Source organism: Chelonoidis abingdonii, chromosome 21, assembly GCF_003597395.2.
Source record: "Chelonoidis abingdonii isolate Lonesome George chromosome 21, CheloAbing_2.0, whole genome shotgun sequence".
Classification (NCBI taxonomy): Eukaryota; Metazoa; Chordata; order Testudines; family Testudinidae; genus Chelonoidis; species Chelonoidis abingdonii.
The window spans coordinates 3485105-3509466 of NC_133789.1; the positions used below are offsets into that span (position 1 = coordinate 3485105).

Below are 24362 nucleotides of genomic sequence, written 5' to 3' on the forward strand. Positions count from 1 at the left end.
TGGATGAACCTCTGGTGATAAAAATCCACCTGAAGCACAATCCTGGAAACTTCTCTGTATTTCAGCAAAGTTCAGGTAACTATTTCATCCAGGGAGAAAAAAATCCAGCCCTTTGGTGCTTCTTATTTTACCTTGGGTGAGAAATGCTGAAATACAGTAAGGAAAACTGTTTGAGGATAGTTCTGTTTGGAATTTTAGCTCCTTGGATACATTTGAACAAGATTTAGATAAATATCTGAACCTCTAAACATTTGGAATTAGTATAATTAATATTTTATATTTCAGTAGTTCCCAAAAGCCCATTAACATAGTATGAGACAGTCCCTGCACCCAAGAGCTTGCAATCTAAATAGACAAGACAAAGAAAGGAAAGATTTTATACCCATTTTACAGAGGGGAAAACTGAAGCATAAAGAGATTAAGTGACTTGCCCTAGATAACACAGGGAGTCAGTACTACAGCTGGGAAGTGAACCCTTGTCTTTTGAGACCTAGTCTGCTGTCTTAGTCACAAGAACAGCCTTTCACCCTGGGAAAGAGTCTCTCAGTAGTGATTATGTCCTCCACAGAGTCAGAACAGTCAGTTCCATAGTTCTGAGCACAGTACCTCATGGTCTGTCTTCACTCTTCCATGATCTATCTATCTATCATCACCAAGATATCTGGTGTGCAAACAGCATCATCCAGATGTATCCAGACATGTATACATGAAAATTACATTTTCCACTCTAAACTTTTCCACACAAGATGTAAAAACTGAAGGTGTTTTATTCCATAGTTCATCCTCCACTTTGTGGGCTCTTCTCTTCCATTGTGGGTAGTATGCCAAACAACATGAAATTTGCAAGGGTGAAGAATGACATATACTCAGACACAGCATCCCTTGCATGGCATTTCCCTGACTGCAACGGTTCACACTTGGATGTGGCACTGAATGTCATGGACTCAGAGCTCAATTGTACTTGCACTGTTGAGTTTACCAGTGACACCTAAGGTAACCAGTCACCTTACCGGAAGGAAACTTTTTTAGGGCAGAAAGGCATTGCAAGGATAACCATCTGTGGGCAGGTCTCCTGTGTTTCAAGAGAGGTTATGCCCATCCCAAACCTGGCATTAAAATAAACCATTGAAGTAAAGGGAAAGACTCTCGCTGACTTCAGTGGGTTTTGTTACAGGGCCATGAGTTTGCTCCACTAATGAACGTGAACCACTAATTGATGCAGCAGGTTTAAAACAAACAAAAGGAAGTATTTTTTCACACAATACACAGTCAACCTGTAGAACTCCTTGCCCGAGGATGTTGTGAAGGCCAAGACTATAACCAGGTTCAAAAAAAATTTGATAAGCTCATGGAGGATAAGCTCATAGTGGCTATTAGCCAGGATGGTAGGGATGGTGTTCTTAGCCTCTGTTTGCCAGAAGCTGGTAATGGGCGACAGGGGATGGATCACTAGATGATTCCCTGTTCTGTTCATTCCCTCTGGGCACCTGGCATTTGCCACTGTTGGAAGACAGGATACTGGGCTAGATGGACCTTTGATCTGACCTAGTCTGACTGTTCTTATGCATATTGGAGGAGTCCTTCTGGAAGGCTTCCAAAGAGGTGACACCAAGTCTCATTAAGTTTTCCGGAAAGGCGTCTCTGGAAGTTTGTGTAACTTTGATCAAGCTGGAGATGGGAGATGGAGCAAGGACTTCTGCAGTCCTACAGCTACACAGGTATTGGGCATCATTCACACAAATTCCCCATGATTCTTTTAACAATCATGCATCTTCCACTTATGCACCTGGCCCAAAAGCCAAGTATTATGACTGAGTGCTATGCTCTCAGTTTGGCACATCTGTTGGTGCTCATGGGCTGGCTGGGGGACAGCAGTGGGGTGGGGACTGGATGTGGGCAAGTAGGACTCTAGCTTGCATGGCAGCTCTTGGCTTTATATCACACCTTGCTGCAAGAATAAAAGCACTTCCCTCCTGTCATTAAAGCAGCAGCCCTGCTTACTGTTTGCTGCTATTCAAAATTACTTGGGGGAGTACAAGTCTGTTCCCAGGGCTGTCAGTTGGAGAAGGAAAATCTTGTGCCCTTAGATCACAGGTTTAAATCCAGACAAGGCTGGTAACAAGCAAGCAAAGGCCATCACCCAGCCCTGCCTTGCTTACTGACTCTGATTGCAAATGTACCTTCAGGAGTGGGTCCTATTAGCATAGTGGGCTCTGGTGTAAATCAACTCTGAGAGGAGAATCAAGACCCTGGCCCCTTTTCACTCCCCTCCCTCCCTGTTTTTCTTGCAGCTGTCCCTCCCACAGAAGCTCATCCCTGTTGCATCAAAAGCCTTTTCCCCTGGCTGCCTCTAGCTGTCAGCTACAACCTCTTCCCCTCACCAATAGCCAATGCCTCTTCATTTCTCCTTCTCCCTGTTCTTTTGGGTACAGTTTGTGCAAAGAGCACCCTAAAAAATGAAGCCATAGTGGGTTAGTGTCTGGTTCAGTGGGCACATGTCCACTGAACCCCTTGTTCATGAAATATCTCCAGCCTTTTTCCAGCCCTACTGAGCCCACTCTTCACCCTCCACCCTAGTTCCCATGGCCTATCTGAAGCCAAGCATCTTCACCCCCTGCCTCATCTTCCGGGCCTGCCATCGGATCACCCTGATGGCCTTCAGGCTGATGTGCATGAGTGTGTCATACTTGAAGACCATCTTGTAGAAGGTGTCGGTCATCAGGGCTCCAGTGGGATCGGCGTGTTTCAAGGCTGTCATGGGTGTGTAGACGGCGTTGGTCTGGTGGCGGAAGGGTGGCTTGGTGGCGGTGATCACCCTCAGAGTGTGCTGCAAGGGAACCGAGACAGCCCCACATGAGCACTGTGCCACCCTTAGCTAAGCCAGGAGCAACGTAATACTTTACCAGCACCATGCTTTCAAGCTCCATCCCAGAGCCCCCTGTGAACATCAGCCTCACCATGCCCTGGGCGGTAGGTCAGCACCCGTAGCCCTGCAGTGGGTTATGCTTTTAAGAGAGATGGTAGTGGTGCCTCCCTGGGACTCTGGTTGCGCCGCAGGAGGCGGGATCTCAGAGAGGACACGATAAAGGTCTCTGACTGAATCTCTTGCGTTCGTGAGTTGCTTCTATGTCCAATACCCAAACGTGTCTAATATGTTACAATCCCCTTTGTGCTGGGGGGAAACTGAGGCTTGGGGAAGGGAAGTGACTCACCCCAGGTCACCAGAGGGTCAGTGTCATAGCCGGGAACAGAACCCAGGAGTCCTAGCATTCACTCCTACACTTTAACCACTAGACAAGCGGCAGATCTTTACAGTATACCTGACTTGATGGAGCAGTGGTCTCATCTGACAGGGGGAACCCCCCCCGTTTCCTATGCATCATCTCCCCACAGGGCGGGGGAGGAAGTGTTGTCTAAGGATTTGTGAATCATGGGGTAGGAGGCAGCACCATGAATCTGCTCAGCTCCTGACACACATCCACCAGTGAGCAAGAGAGTGGGCAAAGGGAGACATCCCAGGCAGGGTTCTTACCGGGGCAAAATCCTGGGTTCCATCAGAAAACACAGCTCCTCAAACCCATGAATCTCATCTTGTGGAGACTAAATCCCTTCCCACCCCCAGCTCCCTGGACCGCTGCTGTGCCTGGGGTGAGTCACACAGAACCCTTGAAATGTCAGGCCGGAAGAGGCCTCAAGAGACCAGAACGTCCAGCCATTGGTGCTGAGGCAGGACCAAGTAAATCTAGGCCCTCCCTGGCAGGTATTTTTCTAACTTGTTCTTAAAACCTCCAGTGGCACAGATTCCACAACCTCCCTTGGAGGCCTATTCCAGAGCTGAACTACCCTGAGAGTTAGAAAGATTTTCTTAATATCTAACTTAAATCTGCCTTACTCCCATGGTGATGCCACAGAGGGCTGTGTGACCAAGTGCAGACCAGAACCGGGAAGACCCACTGGACTTTGCATGTTGGTAGCAGGGACTCAGAGACCCCCTTTGTGCCTTCCAAACAAACCCAGGCGGGCCCTGCTGGGATTAGTGGAGGAGGGGGACAGCCAGTCTAAACAGACTCCTGACGGCTTAGAGATGCTAAGAGGCTTTAGGGCAGGATAAAGTGGGGATTAGGGAGGATTATTTTGTGAATGTTGAGGAGGAGGGATTAATTAATTTGCGAATGAGCCGGAAGATATAAACAGAAGGAGGAAATATAAGCTAACGGGACATGAGGTTCTTTGTGTAAAAGGAAAGGAGGCCAGATAGCCTCCATTTAGCACTGCCACTAAGTGGGGTTGGTGAGGAGGTTCTGGGGAAGCTTGGCCTAGAGGGGAGAAAAGTGGATTTGCAGCTTTCAGTCATTGGGTTTAGAAACAGGAATTAACTAGAGCAACTGGTGCCTGTCAGCAGTTGGGCAGCAGAATCCAGACGTGTAGCCAGAGCTCATGCCAGGTGAGCGTGAGGAAGACAGTCCCACTAATTTGTCTGTCAGTAGTGGTGCTGGAACTAGGGGTGCTGCTGCACCCCCTGGCTTGAAGCAGTAATAACAAACACCAAATCCACTTCCTAGACACTACAGTGCAAATAAGTAATGGTCATATAAACACCACCCTATATCGGAAACGTACTGACTGCTTTACTTACCTACATGCCTCCAGCTTTCATCCAGACTACATCACAGGATCCACTGTCTACAGCCAAGCTCTAAGATACAACTGCATTTGCACCGATCCCTCAGACAGAGACAAACTCCTACAGGATCTCTATCAAGCATTCTTAAAACTACAGTACTTACCTGATGAAGTGAAGAAACAGATTGACAGATCCAGAAGGGTACCCAGAAGTCACCTACTATAGGACAGACGCAACAAAGAAAGTAACGGAACGCCACTAGCCGTCACCTTCAGCCCCCAACTAAAACCTCTCCAGCGCATCATCAAGGTTAGATAGAACCTATCCTGAAGGATGATCCCTCACTCTCACAGATCTTGGGAGACAGGCCAGTCCTCACTTACAGGCAGCCCCCCAACCTGAAGCAAATACTCACCAGCAACTACACACCACACAACAAAAACTCTAACCCAGGAACCTATCCCTGCAACAAATCCCATTGCCAGCAACTCCCATCTTTTCAAGTACTGGGTATTTATACCTGCCTACTGTATTTTCCACTCCATGCATCTGATGAAGTGGGTTTTAAGCCCAAGAAAGCTTATGCCCAAATAAATGTGTTAGTCTCTAAAGTGTCACAAGTACTCCTTGTTGTTTTTACCAAATACATGGTTTCCATCATCAGCACCCCTACTATAAAAATTGTTCCACCTGCCAGGTGAACTGTGGTCCCCGAAATCTATTCCAGGTCGGCAGTCCATGTGACAGTGACCTCCTCCTTATTCCAAATGACCAAGAAAGCTGAGGGAGCCCTCCTTACCTCACTTTTGTCACCTGGCCAATGCGGCAATGGATTTCCTTGCCTTCCCAGAATAGGGTGACCAGATAGCAAGTGTGAAAAATCAGGAGGGGGAGTGGGCGTGGGGGTAATAGGAGCCCATATAAAAAAAGTCCCAAATATTGAGACTGTTCCTATAAAATTGGGACATCTGGTCACCCTAGCCCAGAATGGATTGCGGCTATGGTGGGCTGCTGCCTAGTGTCAACCTGAAGACTTAGCATCTCATCACACAGCTGGGAGAGGGGCTTGGGCTGTCTCCAGGCACTTCCTGTCTGCAGGGAGGGAATGTGGAGCTCATGGAGGAGGGAATGGCATTACTGGCAATTAACAAACCAGCTAATAGCTCTCCTGCTGAGAGGGGACATGATAACAGTTTCACCTACACCGCTACCTTGATATAACACAGCCCGATATAACACGAATTTGGATAAAACGCGGTAAAGGAGTGCTCCGGGTGGGGAGGGCTGTGCACTCTGGTGGATCAAAGCAAGTTCAATATAACACGGTTTCACCTATAACGCAGTAAGATTTTTTGGCTCCCAAGGACAGCGACATATAGAGGTAGAGGTGTACATAAAAGGTTGTTAGAAGGAAGGAGAAGAATTGTTCTTCTTAACCTCTGAAGATAGGACAAGAAGCAATGGGCTTAAATTGCAGCAAGGGAGGTTTAGGTTGGACATTAGAAAAAACTTCCTGTCAGGGTGGTTAAGCACTGGAATAAATTGATTGGGGAGGTTGTGGAATCTCCATCATTGGGGATTTTTAAGAGCAGGTTGGACAAACACCTGTCAGTGATGGTCTAGATAATACTTAATCCTGCCATGAGTGCAGAGGACTGGACTAGATGACCTCTCAAGGTCCCGTCCAGCCCTATGATTCTATTATTCTGTGCCTGCTGCTGTGTGGGCGATGCATAGGGCACATATGAATGAGGATAGAGGCATCCCTCTCTGTGTTTGGGGGCACACCTGTGAGTCTTTTACCTCTGCTATGTCATTGGGAGTCTGCCCAAGGCTGGAGAAAATCGCCTTGGAGTTCTTCAGGTAGAGGTTAGTAAACATGTCTGCTGTCTCAGGGTCTGTCGTGGAGTAATCTGCATTTTCTGCATCCTCATAGACCTTGGTCTCAAACTCTGTCACCACGGGGCCAGGCTCTATCAGGCTGACACTGGAAACACAGGCAAGCATAAGAGCACTGTTCAGCATGCAACGGGTCTGGAGATTTTAAGACCAGAAAAGTCGACTGTGACCCTTTAGTCTGATCTTTCAGCGTTAAGGTACAGTTCTGCCTAGGCACCTCCTACCATGTCATCCCTGGAAGCCAGACCAGCCTGTGTTAATGTCTCCTAGGTAACCATGCCCTCTGACACCATGATGCCGCATCGGCATGGTACCATGACAGTGCCCATGGATGCTGTGTTAACGAGAGGAAGCACCACATCCCTATGTGGCGACGTCCCATCTTCGTTTGCTAATGTTGCTCCTTCCCTTAGCGACGTTGCCTCGTGACAGCCCATCTTGCACTGACCAGATGTTAGGACGTCAAAACAGGCCAAGACAATCACCACGACACAGTCTCCTGGGCAACTTCACTGCAGAACTAGTTACAGCAAAGCTGGCCACGCTCTCGGCCTTTAGAACCCAGACTGATCCCACTATTCCTTTCTGGGTCTCGTGTCTCAGCATTTCTCTGCTCCCTTAGGGCATGTTGCAGGAGCTCTGACAAGAGCAATGATAGGGATAGAATAGCTTCACTGGCTCCCACCAGCTGAGCACAAGTTCCCTCCCATGCCACAAGCTACCCCTCACCTCTGCTTTCACTCCCATGCCACTCTACTGCCCTGCCTCTTCCTCGCGCCTGCCCCTGGCCTGCCTTGCCTTGGTGACTCCCAGCCTGCAAGACAGGCCAAAGGCAGATCATACTAGGACAGAGACTAGGCTAAGGCAGGGGGGTTGGGATTTGCTTCTCCTAAGAATCCAAACCCAGCATGCCCTGTAGTGGCCTCTGATGAACTCTGGAAATTAGCTGGCTCCCAAATGACACCTCCCTGGGGACTGGCCAGTGTTTTATGGGCCAAGCAGCAGTCATCCCCCGGGGAAAATTCACCCTAGCCAACCTGATCTGCGCAGACAAGGAATCTCAGCGCAAGCTCAGAACAAAGGCCTCAGTATACTTCCTTGAGAAAAGCCTACACGGAAGTTTGGACAGCAAGGTTCCTCTGCAAATGCCATGGGGTTATTTTACACACTGAGCCGTGGCGGACTCAGAATATCTCAAGAACTTGTAGATTTAAGATAAAATAATGAATAGACCAACGTGCATTCCCGGGGCTTGGTTCTAGCTGGATGGCGGCTGCCTCGCCTAGCTTTCTGCTGGCACGAAAATGTCATTATTTCTCACCCACAGTACAGAGCAAAAGAGGGTGGCAGCTGCAGGCTGGCTGCGGGTTGTGAGCACTTGTCAAGAATGTCCCACAAGACAGGACCTTAGTCCTGTGCGTGGGAGCCCTGTTGCTTGCCAAATGAATGCTGAGGGTGTATTCCCGAAAGGGGATCTGTTTCCTATTTGAAGGTGGTACCGTGTTGTCTCTGGTTAGTCCCAGGGCTGTATTCTGAGGGGATATTCCAGGATCTGTTTCCTGTTTAAAGGTATTAATGATTACAAAGGCTAATCCCAGCTGTCTGTTCCTGTAGAGCCCGCGCCAACTGCACCCCAGCCCACACCTGTGTGGTATTTTAAGCTAAGACTCTCAGAACAGAGACTGAACCAGCACAGTTAATTTGGAGCCCCGGCTGTGTCTGGTCTGATTCCTGTAACTCACAAGATGTTGAACTTCAGCGCCTGTATGACGAGGCTTTCGCAGAATCCTTCCACGGCAAACTTGGAGGCTGTATAGATGTCATTGAACATAATGCCTGGAAGAAAGAGAGCGATGAGAGGCGTGAGAACAGAGCTGAACCACAGCGAGTGTGTGTCAGTTACGTGAGCCCACAGAGGAGTCTCTTGCGAGTTGGATCTGACGTGGTGAGTAGCTGATTGTGGGCAGGGGTTGAAGGCATACAATGTATGCCAGGTAATCTAGGGGTAGCTATTGATATAAAGCTATCTGGGATGACCCATTGGCCAGTCATGCAAAGCCAGGTAGTGGCTTTGAATTGCAGACTGCCAGGGATCGGACTGAATGCCTGGCACAGAGCAGGCTTGTTGATTTGTGAGTTAGACCCAGGTGGCAGAATCCCCTGGGGTGCAGCGTGGATACAGCTCTCTCAGCTCCTCAGGGGCAGCTTGAGAACTGCAAATTACCAGCCTGCAATGCCCTGATTAGCCTGCTCCAACAAGCACCGACGTTTTTCATTGCCTTGCAACTCTGGTTCATGGAGCCAAGTGCTGTGGCTCATGTGATCTGGTGGTTGGAGCACTGGACTGGGACTAGGGAAACCTGGCTTCTGCTCCTGAATTACAGTGCAGCCCTGGGAATGAGACACTTGGCAGCTCTGTGCCCCAGCTTCCTAGCCTGTGAAAGAAGGATAAATCTGACCTGATGCTCAGAAAGCCTCGGATTAAATATTGTGACAGTTCCCTGGCCTGTCTATCGATCTGTCTCCATTCTAAAGCTAAGCCTCCACATCAGTCACTATGTTGCACAGCGTGGCTAGTCAGAACATCACAGCAACGGGGCCAGAACTGATGCCATCCTGCTCCAAAAACCTTAGTTCCCCATCATCTGAGCTAACAGGCACTCTCCATTACCTCCTGGCAGTATGGGGCCTATGGCATACAGCAAACAGATCTGAATCCCTCCATCTGGGAGTAGTGGTGACACCTGCACACCAGCGACTTCATTACAATGTTACCAGTCAAGATGTCAGGATCAGTGGTGCAGGAGGTACCTGGGAAGAGGGGTGAGTTGGGGGGGTAGAAAAACACCCCCTCCCCCAAGTTTTTTGCACTTGCTCAAAGTTCCAGAGGACGTGGAATAGGGGGAAGGCTACAACCTTAACACTTTTAAGCAGTGGCCCCACACTAAATCAGTCTGGCTGCTGCTGGAGCAGTCCGGATCGTTGCTCTGGCTGCGTGGTCACAACACCGCTGTTCTGTACAGGCAGAGTGAGGGATGGGTCAAATGGTGCCATCACCTGGCACATAGGGAGCCTGTCCCTGTGCCGCGGGGTGCAGAGAAGTCTGCTGAGAATGCGACTGCTGGCAGCACAGGCTCATGCACTGGGTGGGTCAGAGAGAGGGGCGACTTTCTGACTGAGAGACACCGATGTCCCTGACGGGGAGGTAGGAGGGGACGAGCGGGGACTGGAACAGGGCCCCAGCCGGTAGACCAGAATTCTGCCCCCTTCCCCCACAAGACATGTCTGAATTGGCACTGTTGGTCAGGAGTCTTTGCATGTAGCTTTTGGTGTAGCCAGTAGAAGCCCTTACTGGACTTTATTCAGTGTGTAAAGTCCCAAGAAGAGAGAGGTCACAGGCAGGATAACACGTGGACTCTGCATAATTCTCCTCTGTAATTAGATTTGCATCAGGCCGATAAGGAAGTGTTTCCTGACACTTGTACTTCGTACAGGATGGTTATTTTTATCCCCCAGACTTTACTGTAAATCCACAAAGTGCCTCACCACAGCTGGAAAAAAAACAACACCAACAACCAAAACAAGCCAACCCCACAATCAGCTAGCTCAGCGGAGCACGTAACACATGGAAAGCTGCAAATTAAAGCAGCAATAGACTTGCTGTGAGCTGTGAAACTCTCAGTGAGTCTCTAACGGGGGATACTGGAGTCAGTGGATACTGTCTCCGGTCACATGACAGCGGTAATGAGCGGGGTTACCCTGCTCGAGGCTGAGTTGCTGCCTGCATCACCCTGTATAAACAGCTGTGCCCCAGCATTATGCTCTGGTCTTATTCCAGACCTGTCCATCGCTGGGGGATTCTGCACTCTTTGCCTGAAGCATCTGCCACTGATCATTGGTGGGGACATGCTACTGGGCTAGATGGACCTAGAGTCTGATATAGGAGAGCAATGCCTATAGCCTTGAAATCGCCCAGGTACCTACATTTTCATGGTTATTAGTTTATTGGTGTTCCAGGGATGTGCAGATACCATGACTGAGATCAAGGCTCCATCATGCACATACACCTAGTAAGAGATAGTCCTTGCTCCAAAAAGCTTGCATAACGAAAGACAGACAAAAGATAAGAGAGGAAACTGAGGCACAGAGTGACGACGTGACTGGCCCAAGGTCACCCAGCAGCTCACTCGCAGACCTAGGAACAGAATCCAGGAGAATCCCTGATTCCCAGCCCCGTGCCTTATCTGCCAGGTCAGTGGCGGTTGCTGTAGATCAGAGTCACAGGTGGACTGGGCCCTGTAAATGGAACCAGGTCCAGCCCACCTGTGCCTCATGAACAGCCTCCTGATGGGGCCTGAGTGAGGCAGCTGGTCTGTATAAAGAGCCAGAGAGGGAAAAGCAACAGGAAGGAAGCTGTAGCAGAGCAGCAGTGAGCAGGTGGCTCCTCTCTGAGACCTGGAGAGGGGGAAGGAGTTTGGGCCTCGAAGCCAAAGGCAGAGGAAGCTGTAGAGAAGTTTCACAGAATGACAAAGGCTCCTGCAGCAGGGACCCCAAAACACCAGGGGAGTTTTGAGACAGTACCTCAGGGAGTAGGGGCTGGATCCAACTTATAAGTCTGGTGGGGGAGAGCTGTTTTGTGTGTGTTTATTTTGAGCTTTTTGCCAATAAAAGCAGACCCTGAGGAGAGAGATTATGGAACAGCAAGATGCCTTTTGGGAGTTATGGAGGACTCCAGGAGAGGAAACTGAGGCAGAGTGCAACAGAGACCCCCCAGATCTTGAGGGGGCACTCAGGAGGCTACTGTCCCTGTTACTATCATATAAACAAAATCCACTTTCTCTAGAACCCAAAGCTAAAGCAGCCAGGTCCCGAGCTGATGCAAATCGGCGTCGTTGTCAGTGCCCACGTACACCAGCTGAGGATCTGGCCCGAGATGTGTAGGGGCCTGATTTTTGGCCTGCTCTCGGGGCTTGGCAGTAGTTGCCTTCTTGTGACCTCTGCTCTGGGCAAAGGAGCTATGTTAGCCTGCCAGCCTCAGCCCTAGGTGACGGAGAGTGTGAGGGCTGCAGCCCATGATAAAACCTTTTCCCCTTGGCCTGCCCCCTCGGAGCAGAGAGAGTTAGTCAAATCCTCACAAACCACAGGCTGAGGGGAGGCTGCGCCTCTCATCGCTTTGATGTCACTGAGCTGAGGCCTGGCTCCTGCAGGTGTGCTGGTGTTGCTGGGTGACGTGCCAGGAGTTCCGACTGTAGCAGCAAATACCATCTGTGACGTCCCTGCGTGGGACCCTGCCATCAGATGCTCTCGCTCTGGAGGCGTGAGTGGGCCCCACCTCCTCGCCAAAGAGCTTGCTGTCTGTTTGGCACCAGGTTCCAAACACCTTCCATCTTCTGCTGGGGGGACAAGTGGGAGATGATCCCAACCTACAGACTGACCTTTCCATTTAATGGGGCCTCTCTCAATGGGCCTTTCCCTCACTAGAATGCCTCCTTCCACTCTTCCTTGTGTATGCGGAGCCGATCACTAACAAAGGGCTTAGATCCCTGATCCATCCAGCTTCCCATGTCAGGTCTACCCATTCCCCACCCTGAAAATGACTGATTCGATGGATGTATTTATGTTGATTTAAATAATAACCAGAAAGATGCCTGTCCAAGAGGCTAGGCCACCCATCCTGTGTTAACGCTACATGAAATCTCAACAGTATTAAATTATCAGCTCAACAGGAACTGAGCTTGTCACCTACAGAAACTGCTTTCCACCTTATCGTCATCAAGCCCTCAGTCTTCTCAGAAAAATCCCTTTATGTGGTTCTACCACCTAATGTGTTTGATTAATTTAATGCTAGTTTGGGGCAGAAGAGACTCTTAAAAGTGAGTCATTTAAATGGTAAATTCCTTGGGGCAGGGACTGACTTTCTGCTCTGTATTTGCACAGCACCTAGCACAGTCTATGAGATTTTTCACCTAATCACCTGACTCCAGGAGCTGGGGCTTTGAGAAAAAAACATGAAATAGCACAAATCTAACTCATAAGTGGCACATAGGCTAATGAGTCTCAAACTGTGGTGAGACAGGAGGCATGCGTGTAGGGAGGCTGGATCTCTGCTCCAGAAACTTTAATAACACTAACACTTTACAACTGTAATGTATCAAATAGAAGATTAAAACTCCACAGTACAGCTGGAAAAATCAGGTCCTTTTTAGTGATAGACAGACACATACTTATCCAGAGCCAGAAACTGGCATCTTTATGTGATGGCTGCCATCTTGGATGACAAGGAACTGAACCGGGAAACTCCACTACTAAAACCATAAAGTTGCTACCATTGGAGCTGAAAACATAGGTGTAGTTTGTATTTGGGCAGGGGGAGCAGCTGCAGTCAGGCCAATGGGGCCACATGTGGGGGGGCAAATTCCACAGTTACCCAAGGTTTGCAGCTGGAGGAGGCAACACCAGCTCACAGGCAACTTTGCATAGAGGTAGAGGGATGATCTCCTGGCCTTCACCTACCTTGCAGGCCCATGACACTGCTGATCACCACAATGTGCCCGCTCCGTCTCCTCTTCATATCGGGCAGCACCTCTTTGATCATCCTCACCACACCAAAGAAGTTGGTCTCCATCACACCCTTCATCTCCTCGATGGTCTGGCATTCGATGGGGCCAATCATCCCCACCCCGGCGTTGTTAACTGCAAGATACGGACAAGCAGTGTAGCATTGCCAAGGGGCCCTTTTGCATCAAGTTAGCTTGTTTGCACGGGCTTGTCTGTTAGATGCCCACATGTAATCTCAGGCCATGTCTGCACACAGGCTTGCACTGGTGCAAACCCCTGTGTGGCTGCTCTGATCTCAGTTTCTGTGGGTTATTTTGGTTTAGCTTAGGATTTCATTGCCTAGCACCTGCTTTCAGGTGTGTTGGTGCAGCTTTGCCAACACAAGTGCACAATATCACAAATAAAGCCCCACAAAATCATGAGGGTTTTTAAAAATAAAAATCAGTTCTGAGTTCTTTCTCTTGGCCTTCAGGGTTTTTGAGCCTTTTGGGTTCATGCTGTGCTCAGTGGCCATGAGGGCTGGGACTTTACTTTGAAAACTGAGACACTCATCTAATCCTGTGAATCCAGGAGCTGGGGCTTTAAGAAAACACATGGTAAGACTCCTGATTGCGAGAGTTGGACACACTGTTGGTGTGAGTCTCTGGTTACAGGCCTGCATAACAACTGACAAGCCCCTTGAGGGTGGGTCCCCTCAGGGGGTTACGAGGTTTTACATGGAGGGTCGTGAGCTGTCAGCCTCCACCCCAAATCCTGTTTTGCCTCCAGCATTTGTAATGGTGTTAAATCTATAAACAAGTTTTTTTAATTTATAAGGGGGGGGGGGTCACACTTACAAGGTTTGCTATGTGAAAGGAGTCGCCAGTACAATAGTTTGAGAAGCACTGGTCTAAGCAGGGGTTCTCAACCTTTTTTCATTTGTGGATCCCTAAAAAATTTCAAATGGAGATGTGGATCCTTTTGGAAATGTTAGACACAGTCTGCACACCCCCGGGGGATCTGTGGACCACAGGTTGCAAACCACTGCTCTAGGTGCTCCCAAACTGATTGTTTAATAATTTGTTCCAGTATCTTTCCGGATATCGAAGGTAGGCTGACTGGTCCATAATTCCCTAGGTCCTTGTTGTTCCCTTGTTAGGTAGATCTGTGTAGGGGAGGTCAGGACTCGTAGGGGCATTGGGGAGCACAGATATATTTGGGAAGAAAAGTGATAGGGGAGAGAAATGTGTGGTGTTAGGGATTATGTTGGGGGGCACCACGCAGGGGAGAGCAGCAGGGGCTTGGGCAGAGGCAAGGAGGGGACCTCACTCAGTATGTCGACGTGCCGGTTGGGGATGCTGTTGATGCAGCTGATGATGGATCGCTCGTCGCACACATCCAACTGCCTGATCTCCAGGGTCTTGTTGAGGGTGATGCCGGCGTCCGCTTCCAGGCATCCCCTCTTGCCCAGGTTCCTCATGGTGGCAATGACTATAACACAGAGCAGCCTGGCTGCAGGCACTGGGGCTTGCTGAAGCTGGACCGACCCCAGTGATGCTGCAGGGTTGGGGGCAGGGAGGACGGGTGTAGAGGGGGCCACGATACATGACGAGCTTCTCCTGCTATTCTCACTGCAGCAGGGGTTAGTCCTGGGGAGCAGCCCGTGAAGGCAAATCCCAGGGCCATGCACCCAGAGGCTGCAGGGGGTTCAGAGGAGGTGTGGTACCCTCGGCTCAATGCGGGGCCTTATGGGCCATCAGAGCCATGCTGCTTCTAGAAGGTGTTCTGGCATCACGGGCCCAGATGGAGGGAGGGGGCTACTGACTTGGCATGTGTCTCGTTGCCCCAAGCACGTTCTTGCCCAAAACTGCTGCAGGCCATGCAGTCATTCCCCCCTGAAAAGGCCTTCAGGCCTGTATCGACCTGGGGAGATGGACCAGCTAGTCGGGGTTAGCCTCCCCCACCATGTCCTAAAGAAAGATGGCTATCACGCTAACTCAGATGCAGGCCAGTGGGTCAGATTCTCCTCCCCACCTTACTGGGATCCCGGCTACTGGATTGCAGGTTCCCCCACGATCCCTCACTGGGATCCTGGCCACTGGATCACATTTAAGGTGCCCTATCCTGGGAGGGGAGCAGGTAGGAGAAAGGCAACTACTCCCATTCCCTTGTGTTGTCCCACTTGTGTTCCAAGCTGAGGCCCCTGCCCCAGAGCAGAAGCAGGGGGAGGACCCATCGCCCGCTCTATTTCTTTCCCTTTGGAGCAAATTATTTATTTTACCACATCATGTTTAAAGACTTCTCCTGTGCCCTGGTACTCCTGCAAAATGTTCCTAGTTCCTCACCCCTTCCCGACTATGTCCAATAGGCCGGGTACCATGCACCCACAGCCCGGCTGCATGCTGGCACAGAAAGGCCCCAGGACAGGCGAGGGAGCTGGTCAGTTCTTTCCCCATCCTGCAGCGAGCTCAAGGCTTGGCGGCATGGGGCAGGGAGATGGACTCTGCCTTTCTGGGTGTGGGGGTGGGAAGGCACAGCCCCTCCCAGATGCAGGGGAGTCGTGGTTCTCCCATCATCCCAGCTGCACCAGCTCCGTCCGGGCATGACCTGGGCATTTGTGCCCGTGTGCCCAACACCCCAGACACATGTGGGAAGCGCTCACCTTTGAACCGCTTCTGTTTATCCCGGGCCATTTTCACAGCCAAGGCCAAGCCAATGCCAGAGGAGCAGCCCGTTATCAGCACCGTCTTGGGAGCCATGCTGTTCCCAGGAAAAGCAGGGCACCAGGGAGGTCTGATCTGGATGAGCTGGGGAAGCACAGCAGGGGTCCCTCAAAATCCTCCTGCCGAAGGAGAACTCAAAGTGTTGCTCTCAGGCTGGAAGTTCTCAAGGGGTCTTGGCAGCTCCCAGATCTGTCTTCACATCCTGCTCCAACCTTCCTTCCACCCTTAATAAAGGATGGCTGGGCTCCTAACTGGCCAGTGCCCAAGACCTTAATCTTCTGGTCCTTGTTAATCTCAGGATGGATTTGCATGATGATTCCTGGCTAATCTCGTCTGGCTACCACCACACGTGATGCACAAAAAGCGCCACGGGAACTCAGGCGGCAGGCAAAAACCTCTTACCCAGCATGCCTTGCATTCGGGCCCTTGTCCAAGTGAGCACTGTGCAGGAAGGTCACAGTCTGGGTCAGAGGCAGGGCAGTTAGTTAGCACAATGGCAGCACTATGTGAGGCAGAAGCAGGGTGCTTTGGTGGGATGGCAGGATGGATTTCTGCTCTTCTGGCTAAAATAGCTGGAAGGTTCTCAGCTGAGCCGTGCTAAGCTGGTGCAAAGAGCCCTCTTCAGGCCATTGCAAGCCCCCTTGGTTTTGCATTGCCATGAACCAGCCTGAAACACTGCAGGGGACTGATTCCTGATTTGGAACCCTGGGTGTCTCAGGACAGCAGATTGGGCTGCAGACCAGGGCTGCGTTGGCCCCATGGGAACAGCCGTTCTTCTGCTGGCTGGCAACTGCAGGGAATCGGTTAGTAAGCATGGCAATGAATAGGTGCAGCGAGAGCTGAACATACTTGAGCCCCTCTCAGACACTAATAGATGCAGCCTCACAACCCCTGCTCTGCGAGGTAGAAAAAGCATCATCCCCATGGGACAGATTGGGGAATGGAGGCCCAGAGAGATGAGGTGATTTGCCCAAGGTCACAAGTAATCTGGGGCAGAGCTGGGAATTTAACCTGGCTCTCAAGTTCCAGCCCTTATCTGGGGCTGACTTTGCCCAAGGTCATCCCGAGAGCCAAGCATAGAACCCAGGAGTCCTGGCTCCTGATTGCACCTCCAGGCCCCTTTCTCTTGATCCAGCCCTCCTTCAGCTTAACCCTTCCCTGGCTGTGCCCTACGTGGAATTTCCCACGGAGTTTGACACTGCATGCAGATCAGAAGTCAGCGCTAATGCGGCAAGGTGGCTGGATCCCAAACTCCCTCGACCCATCTCCCCATCAGATCGCCGTAAGGAAAGAAGAGCAGCCAGGTGTGAAGTAGACGAGATTTATTTGCAGTGAGAAGATTTTGGAGTAGATATAAATAGAGATAAATCTGTCTTCTTTCAGGGCTTGGTGCTAATTTGGGTTATTTTTCTCTTTTTTTGTACAAAATAAAAGTAAGGATATGAAAAAATAACATTTATTACCACTTGTATAAAACACATCACAGTTCAACTGGCCTCTCAGGTATGTACAACAGAGATAGATCCGTCCTCTTAGCAAAACCCTGGATCCTTCTAACACAGCGACACCATACCCCTGGCTGGGTTATCAGCAACAGGAGGTGAATCTGGGGATCTTAATACCTGTCGCTACTGCGTGAGCTGAAACCCTCACGTCTGTTAGCCCTGCTGACAGCAGGCTTTGTATGTGGCCCAGCCGCCACTGAAGGGGGCAGAGCATCACGCTGAGGGGGTCACATCTGTCTCCCCCATAGGGTTCTTTGGTGTTATGGGGGTTAGTAGCACCCCAGGCGGTCCTGGCTTTGGGGGTCTCTGGTGTGTTGAGTTCAGTGCTTGCAGCATGGTGGAGCGCACAGAGATGGGTTTGGAAGGACAGTCGGAATCTAGGCAGTTGGAGATAGAAACGTTCTCCCCCAACCCCCAGACTTTCCAGACCTGGGCACAGCCCCATCACCGGGTCCTGGCAGCCTACACTCCAGAGAGTGGAAGCCCCTTTGGCCTGACAGGAAGGGACAGGGAAAAGCCCAGCTTTTTCCTTATTGTGGCTCTCCCACTTGTCTGCTCTCGCCCTTGACACCTGCCAGCAAAGCCCCCTTTTTTCCCCCTGCCATGTCCAGAGCAGGCCTTCGGGCCAGCCCCACCCCTCCTAGCATCTGAACAAGGCCCAGCTCGAAGCGTGACCCTGGACTCCCTGCACCTTCAGGTCTTCCCTGCCTGTGGCTCAGCCTGAATGGACCCAGTTGCACCTTGATTCCCATGGTCCTGGGCAAATGGCAGAGGAATCTTTGTATGAGTCACCCTAGCTCCTGGCCAGCCCTGAACCTGGCTGACGCTGGCTTCCGCCTCGTTCCCAAGGAGGGACTTCCTCCCGGAGGATTGGGAGCAAGGCCAGCCATGTTGGCGGAACGTTATCTACTATCAATATTGACGTCCCCCCCGCCCCGGGCCTCTCCATGCAGCCTGATAACCCATCCACTAACCCCAGCTGGCATAGAAACAGCTTGGTGCTGTTTCTTGCTGTGACTGGGCCTGCCGGCTTCACCTGCCAGCCCAGAAGGGGAGACGTGGCCACTCCGACACAGGGGGCACGTGCGTGGGATCTGCACCTATCAGGGTCTGCTGCCCCCGACAAACAGTTCTCCAGGGCCGGGGAATGGTGACTGCCCTCAGGCAGGTTGCTGCTATGGGGAGCAGAAAGGTGGGCCTCAGTCTGTGCACAGAAGGGTCCGGACTCTGACCCCCAGGGAGGCCAGTGGTCTAGGTTAGAAGGAGCCATTCTGGCACTGGTCTGATGGAAAGAAGTGGAAACCTAAAGAGAAAGGCTCGGCTCCTAGCCATCACTGGCCAGAGAGGTTGGAACCCAGGGGAGAAAGTGCATGAGTGGGTAGATTTTCCCAAAGGATGAGGAGCTCTGAAACCCAGCCAAGAGGCAGCAGGGGCCCAGGGAGGAGGGCGCAGAACAGAGCATCCACGGCCCTGTGCAGGGAGAGTGCTGGGACATACCAAGCGGGACCATCCCCAAACTCCCGGCTTGGCTTCCCAAGGGCACAGAGAATATGACCATTAACACTGAGTAGCTGTTGGGGAGGGAGGAGAAACTCTAGGATCAAAACATATAGAGCATATTGGGGCAGAGCTGAGGGCGCAGGGATATAGGTGGGACGGGGAATACAGACATGGAGGGTTACAGGACAGAGGGACATGGGGCAGAGAGAGATGGGAGTGGAGGGACACAGGGGAGGAGGGGTAGAGAAAGATCGGAGAGGAAGGATATGGGGCGGAGGGATACGGGGCAGAAAGAGACGGGAGCGGAGGGATACAGGGAGGGGCAGAGAAAGATCAGAGCGGAAGGATATGGGGGCAGAAAGAGACGGGAGCGGGGGCACAGGGGGAGGGGCAGCAGTGAGACGAGGCCATGAGCTGGTGGAAGCACAGGGGCGAGGACTTGGAATGGTGATTTTCGGTCCTTCGGGCTTCTTGGGCACCAGGGGTGCCATCCTGGCCTCTCACCTGGCTGGTGCTCACTTGACGGGGCTGAGTGGTGACTGACACCGCAACAGAGGATGGAGTATGAGCCAAGACCATCCCCTGCGGCCACCGCAGCCCTGGCCCAAGTGGGGCGAGGGGCGGAAATTTGAGTTGATCCTCATCCTGCTCGCTGTGCGTTGGCTGTGGCCCGTCGCAGAGCCCTGACACCCACCGGGGGCCTGTCACAAGGCAATGCAGGTGCAGTAATGTCTGAGCTTGCAGGGCAGGATGCCCCGGTTGATTTGGTGAAACTCCACCAGCTGGATGAGATCGGCAAAGCGTGTCTGGCCATCGTCCATGGTGAAGTAAAGCTGCCCCTCTTCCTCGCTCTGCAGAGAAATGGGGTGGGAAGCTGTGTGCTTAGCTCTCCTGGCCCGTGCTGGGACAGTGCAGGCCGGGAACAACCAGCTCCCCTATGAACTTATTACGCTATTGCTGCAGTGACCTCTCCTGGCAGGAAGTGACACTGGAGGGACTGGAGTGGGAGCGTTCCCAAGGTTAGTGCTGTCTTATAGGTCTCTCTTCAGGGACTCACACAGGGAGAGGCTGGGTGCTCCCCACAGCCAGCACTCCTGCCCCACTCCCCACAGCGCCTCCTGCTGGGAGAGGCTGAGGCTGGAGTATACAGGAGCTCCCCCTACAGCCAACACTCTTATCCTGCTCCCTACAGCACCCCCTGCTGGGAGAGGCTGGGGCTGGAGTAGTTGGGAGCTCCATACCATTCCTATATGTGAATCTCCTCCCCATGGGTTTGCTCCTTGAGAGAGTTCGTAAAGTACCCTCACCCATATTGCTGGGAAGGCACAGTTCGTGGCAGCTGGGGCTGGGGAGGGGCACTTACTGGCAGGATGAGATAGTGCTTGACTTTCTGTAGGTGGCACAAGGACAGGACGTACCCCTTGGGGTTCCGCTGGCTTTCCCGCAACAAGAACACCCTACAAAATCAAAACAAGAGAGGGGGCTGTTACCAACACGCTGCTGCTGCCCACCCAACCGCTTCTGTCCACCGGGGGAGCCCAGAGCAGCATGTGAGCTTTGCAGTCAGCTCACCTGAAAAGAACACAGCTGCATGTGGAATGCTGTTAAAAGCAGCCAAACCCATGCCATGACCCAGGGGTACTGTAGCCCTTTGCAGTGAGAGCTGGCAATGAACTTGTTCCAGACAGTGGCCTGTGCTGGATAACTCTAAGGCATAAAATCCTGACTAACTGCACAGCCCGATACCAAGGAGGAACATTTCCTCCTGACCCCAGAACTGATGCGTACCCTGAAGCATGAAGATCAAAAGCTTTTCTTATTTTATCCTCTCTAGCACCGCTGCTGGTGCTCATCTTGTCCACAAAAGCAGTACTGCCAACCTCAATTATTAAAAAATGCAAGTCAGGCCCCAAAAACTTGAGATTTATCTTTAGAGTCATTATTTATTTTTTAAATTGGGGGGTTCTTATTTGTCTTCTTGGTTTTGAGCCTGTAGTAAGGGTCACATTTTGTCTGCAACCACAAGGGCTAGAAACTCACTTTAAAAAAATAAAAAGCTGAGATTCTCATGTCATCACATGTCTCCAGAAGCTGGGACTTTAAGAAAAATACCTTTAAGGAAACTTTAAGGAAAATATTGTGAGACTGGGGATTAAATTGCTGTCCAAGTGTCTTTGGAACCTTGCTAAGCATTTGGCCTCACTGACATCCTGCAACAGGGAGTCCCTTGAGTTAATGTCTACTCCAAGTAATAAAAGGCATATAATCAGTGTTCAAAGCCTTTCCATACCCATCCACTAATCCCTGCTGGATTATCAATCGCTGTGTGTCTTCCCTTGAGATCCGCCCGTGAAACCACGGCTGCGTTCGATGGATGGCTGAGAAGAGAAAAGAAAAGAAAATGGAGGAAGAAAAACTTTTTTGATCTGACTCTCTTACAAACCCTTTCACAGAGAAAGTTGGTATTTCGTGGTTTGCAAAACTGAAGGGGCATTGGAGACAGCAAGAAAAATTAAAAAGGCAAACTCTTTGGGGCAGGGACTGTCTCTTTGTTCTGTCTCTGTATAGTGCCAAGCACCATGCAGTCCTGGTCTGTGACTGCACCTCCTAGCTGCTATCTTGACACAAATAATAAATTAAAGCAGCACTGGCCCCAACTGAGATCAGAGCCCCATTGTGCTGGGTGCTGCATGGACACGGAGAGAGAGACAGCCCCTCCCAGGCTAAATAGACAAGACAGACAAAGGGTAGGAGGGGAAACTGAGGTACGGAGAAATCAAATGACTTGCCCAAGATCACTCAGGGAGTCTGTGGCAAAGCCAGAAGTTGAACACAAGTCTCCATTGAGCACTTTAGCTACAAGACTATTCTTTGGCTGGCAGCAGTAGTAGACTCTTATCTACCATGTAGATCGGATACTGGGGAAGGTTTCAATTCAGTCCCCAAATTTTCTTATCACCAAAGTTAGAAGAATATCCAGGGAGGCATTTTAGGTTCTATAAAATCTTTTTTATTTAATCTCAAAATTCACTTTTGGAACAAACCCCAATCCAAGTCCCCCTCCACTTTGTGTCTCCGTCTGCACCAGTGCAGGGTGTGTGTAAGACACAACCACCCTGGTCTGCTAGTGTTTCACACTGACTTGGCACTGACACAAGGTTCAGAGAAATTGGGCTCATTGCATCCCTTCAGCGTCTGGTTCTAACTCCCCTTTGATCAAGCCCAGAAGCTCTTTGGGAAGGATCTCTCCCTGTGTGACCCTCAGCCAACCGGAGCGGGGTAGAGAGGTCTCCACTCACCTGTGCTGAGCGGGGAGCCCTGGCAGGGAGTTGGCAGGCTGTAGCGGTGACTTGTCTTCTTCTACGGCATGGAAAGCAAGGAGCAGGGCATTACTATGGGGTGTTGTTATTAGGCCATGCTACTTTAATGGAAAATCAAACCAGAAACGAGCACCACGGTGCATGATGGGAATGACCTGGGAGCAAGGATAGGACAGACCCAGAGAGGGCGAGAGCACAGGCTGCAGCAGGGGGAGGCTGCAATGTATGAGCTACCATAGCCTCATTCCAATCTGTTGCAGTGGCACTGTGCCTCCATACACTCACCAGAGCATCCCACTGGACGCTGATGGAGCTGGGCTGAGATGATCTCACCTTTCCCAGACCGGAGGAGGAGCTCTGTGGAGCTTGGAAGCTTGTCTCTCTCACCAACAGAAGTCGGTCCAACAAAAGATACCACTTCACCCACCTCGTCTCTCTACTATCCTGGGATCAACACGTCTACAACAACACTGCATCCATCAGCCCATATCACTGTTTTATTGTTTAAGCTAACCCGGTGCAGCTCTCTGTGCAGATAAGCCACCCGCTGGAAGCTGTTTGGACAGCTTGATGAAGACGCGTGGCCTGAACACTCCCTCCAGCCACAGCCCGCTTCCCTGCCTGGCCTCTGACCGCTAGCTCCGCCTGGAAGCATGGACTCACCCTCCATGACTGAGCCTCTTCCAGGGCCACCGTCAGCGCCTCGTTGGGGTTCTCAATCACCCGGCCTGTGCACCCCGAGAAATCCATGGCCACCAAGGTATTGTCAGACATGCTCCTCTGTGGGATGAAAAAACAGCTGAGAAGAGACGCAGCAACGGGGGTGAGGAAGAGGGACCCTGTACTGGAAGACGGGAGTGGTGGGACACGGACACCGCCTGCAGCAGTACAGTTCAGGGCCCTGTAAGGAGCTGTGAGAGGGGTCTCATTATGTCAGCGCTGAGTCCTGGTGGCAAGGGGCCTGGCGGCCTCTAAGTGTTGAGCTGTAGCAGTTCAGGGCATAAAAATCAAAGCACCATTATGGGCATGATAAAATCCCGCCGCGGTCCACGGATCCCTGGGTATTTTAAAGGAAACATTTCCTGGCCAGCTACATCGCTGGGTACCACCCAGCCTCTGCCTCGATTAAGTGCCCCATCATCTGCAAAGGTCCTGTAGGAAATGTCCCTTTGGACTGATGCTCTCCAGTGACTGGGTCTGATAGATGCCCTCCAGAGAGTTCGCCCTCACGGAGATATTGTCAGGTGAGCAGTGCAGACAGAACCTGACATGTAACCCCCAAAAGGGCTCCATCTGGTCAGACACCAGTCTCCTTGTCCTCCCTTTGGCACCTGGTGCTCACAGGCTCCTCCTCTATAGGGTGCTGTCTGAGGCCATCTCGCCTTTAGTTCTGTTTGAATAACGGCACCATGCCTTGATGGGCAGTTTGGCAGGCACTGCTCCTGCGCCCTGGGACGGGTGGAGGAACCCAGGGAAGGGCTTGTCAAAAATTTCCTATTGAAACTGGTTTTTTGATGGGAAATTGGGATTGTGATGAAACACATTTTTCACAAAATGTGAAATTTCTGAAAAACAAACTCCCCCAAGCCCAAAAAGGTTTGATTTGGAAAGGCTGCTACGGTGCCTCATGGGAGCTGAACTACATGTAGCTCATGTAGCTGAACTACATCTCCCAGGATGCACCCTGGCCAGGGCCTCCCATGATGCACTGCCACCGCTTTCCAAGGAAAAAACTCCATTTTTCAACCAGCTGTCTAGGCTGAAGGCATTCACCTCACCCCCAGAGGTGGGAGGAAGAAACACCATCTTCTGCTGTTCTAACAGGAGATCCGGAGGTGTCCACACAGGAGAACATCGGCCTGGAACAACAAGGGCAATGACCAGCTGCTGCCTGTCCAGATCCTTTCTGACCCAGGCTCTACCCTTTCTGTGAGCATGTCAGTGAGGAAGGATGTAGGGAGAATGTGGGAACGGGGCCACCACAGTGCACTGCGATTTGAAATCCACTGAGCCAACACAACCCGCTGAGCCAGCCAGGGGAAAGCGGGGAAGGAGTCCCGTGGAGACGCTGCAAAGAAAGCTTCTCAAGGCGGCTAAGACGCGGCGCTTACCAGGGGTGTGGTGCTGATCCAAGACTGATGGCTGCGTCTGGACTGGGACTGCTGGTAGTTCCTGTAGAGCTGCACGCCATACTGGGAAGGAAGCAGCCGTTGTTAGCATCGGCAGCATCAGAGCCAAGCCCAGCAGCAGGGCG

The 24362-nt window shown here is 51.3% G+C and overlaps 2 protein-coding genes across 3 annotated transcripts in view; both read right to left on the reverse strand.

Annotated features, from left to right (window-relative positions):
• Positions 1-381: 381 nt before the first annotated feature.
• LOC116831353 (retinol dehydrogenase 8-like) lies at positions 382-15989 on the reverse strand. The gene is made up of 6 exons (XM_032791260.2): positions 15723-15989; positions 14390-14551; positions 13037-13216; positions 8266-8359; positions 6428-6611; positions 382-2827 (listed from the first exon to the last, which is right to left on the reverse strand). The coding sequence occupies exons 1-6, from the start codon at positions 15817-15819 to the stop codon at positions 2588-2590; spliced, it is 957 nt and encodes a 318-aa protein (XP_032647151.1). The 5' UTR covers positions 15820-15989; the 3' UTR covers positions 382-2587.
• Positions 15990-17090: 1101 nt separating this feature from the next.
• The window catches only part of GRB7 (growth factor receptor bound protein 7), a 42383-nt gene continuing 35111 nt past the window's right edge, over positions 17091-24362 (reverse strand). For both annotated transcript variants that reach the window (XM_032791294.2, XM_075059700.1), the window contains exons 10-16: positions 24220-24300; positions 22772-22888; positions 22088-22148; positions 21079-21166; positions 20152-20245; positions 18105-19639; positions 17091-18065 (exon numbers count right to left, since the gene is read on the reverse strand). In XM_032791294.2, coding sequence (XP_032647185.2) covers positions 19493-19639; positions 20152-20245; positions 21079-21166; positions 22088-22148; positions 22772-22888; positions 24220-24300 — 588 coding nt within the window. In that variant the 3' untranslated portion in view covers positions 17091-18065; positions 18105-19492. The remainder of the gene's footprint in view (positions 18066-18104; positions 19640-20151; positions 20246-21078; positions 21167-22087; positions 22149-22771; positions 22889-24219; positions 24301-24362) is intronic.

Coding starts and splice junctions, on each gene's coding strand:
- LOC116831353 (XM_032791260.2), bottom strand. CDS start 15,819: ATGGCTCCCAAGACGGTGCTGATAACGGGCTGCTCCTCTGGCATTGGC. Junction 14,552..15,722: donor TAAACAGAAGCGGTTCAAAG/GTGAGCGCTTCC, acceptor TCTGTGTTATAG/TCATTGCCACCATGAGGAAC. Junction 2,828..6,427: donor CTCCCAATGACATAGCAGAG/GTAAAAGACTCA, acceptor GTTCCCTTGCAG/CACACTCTGAGGGTGATCAC.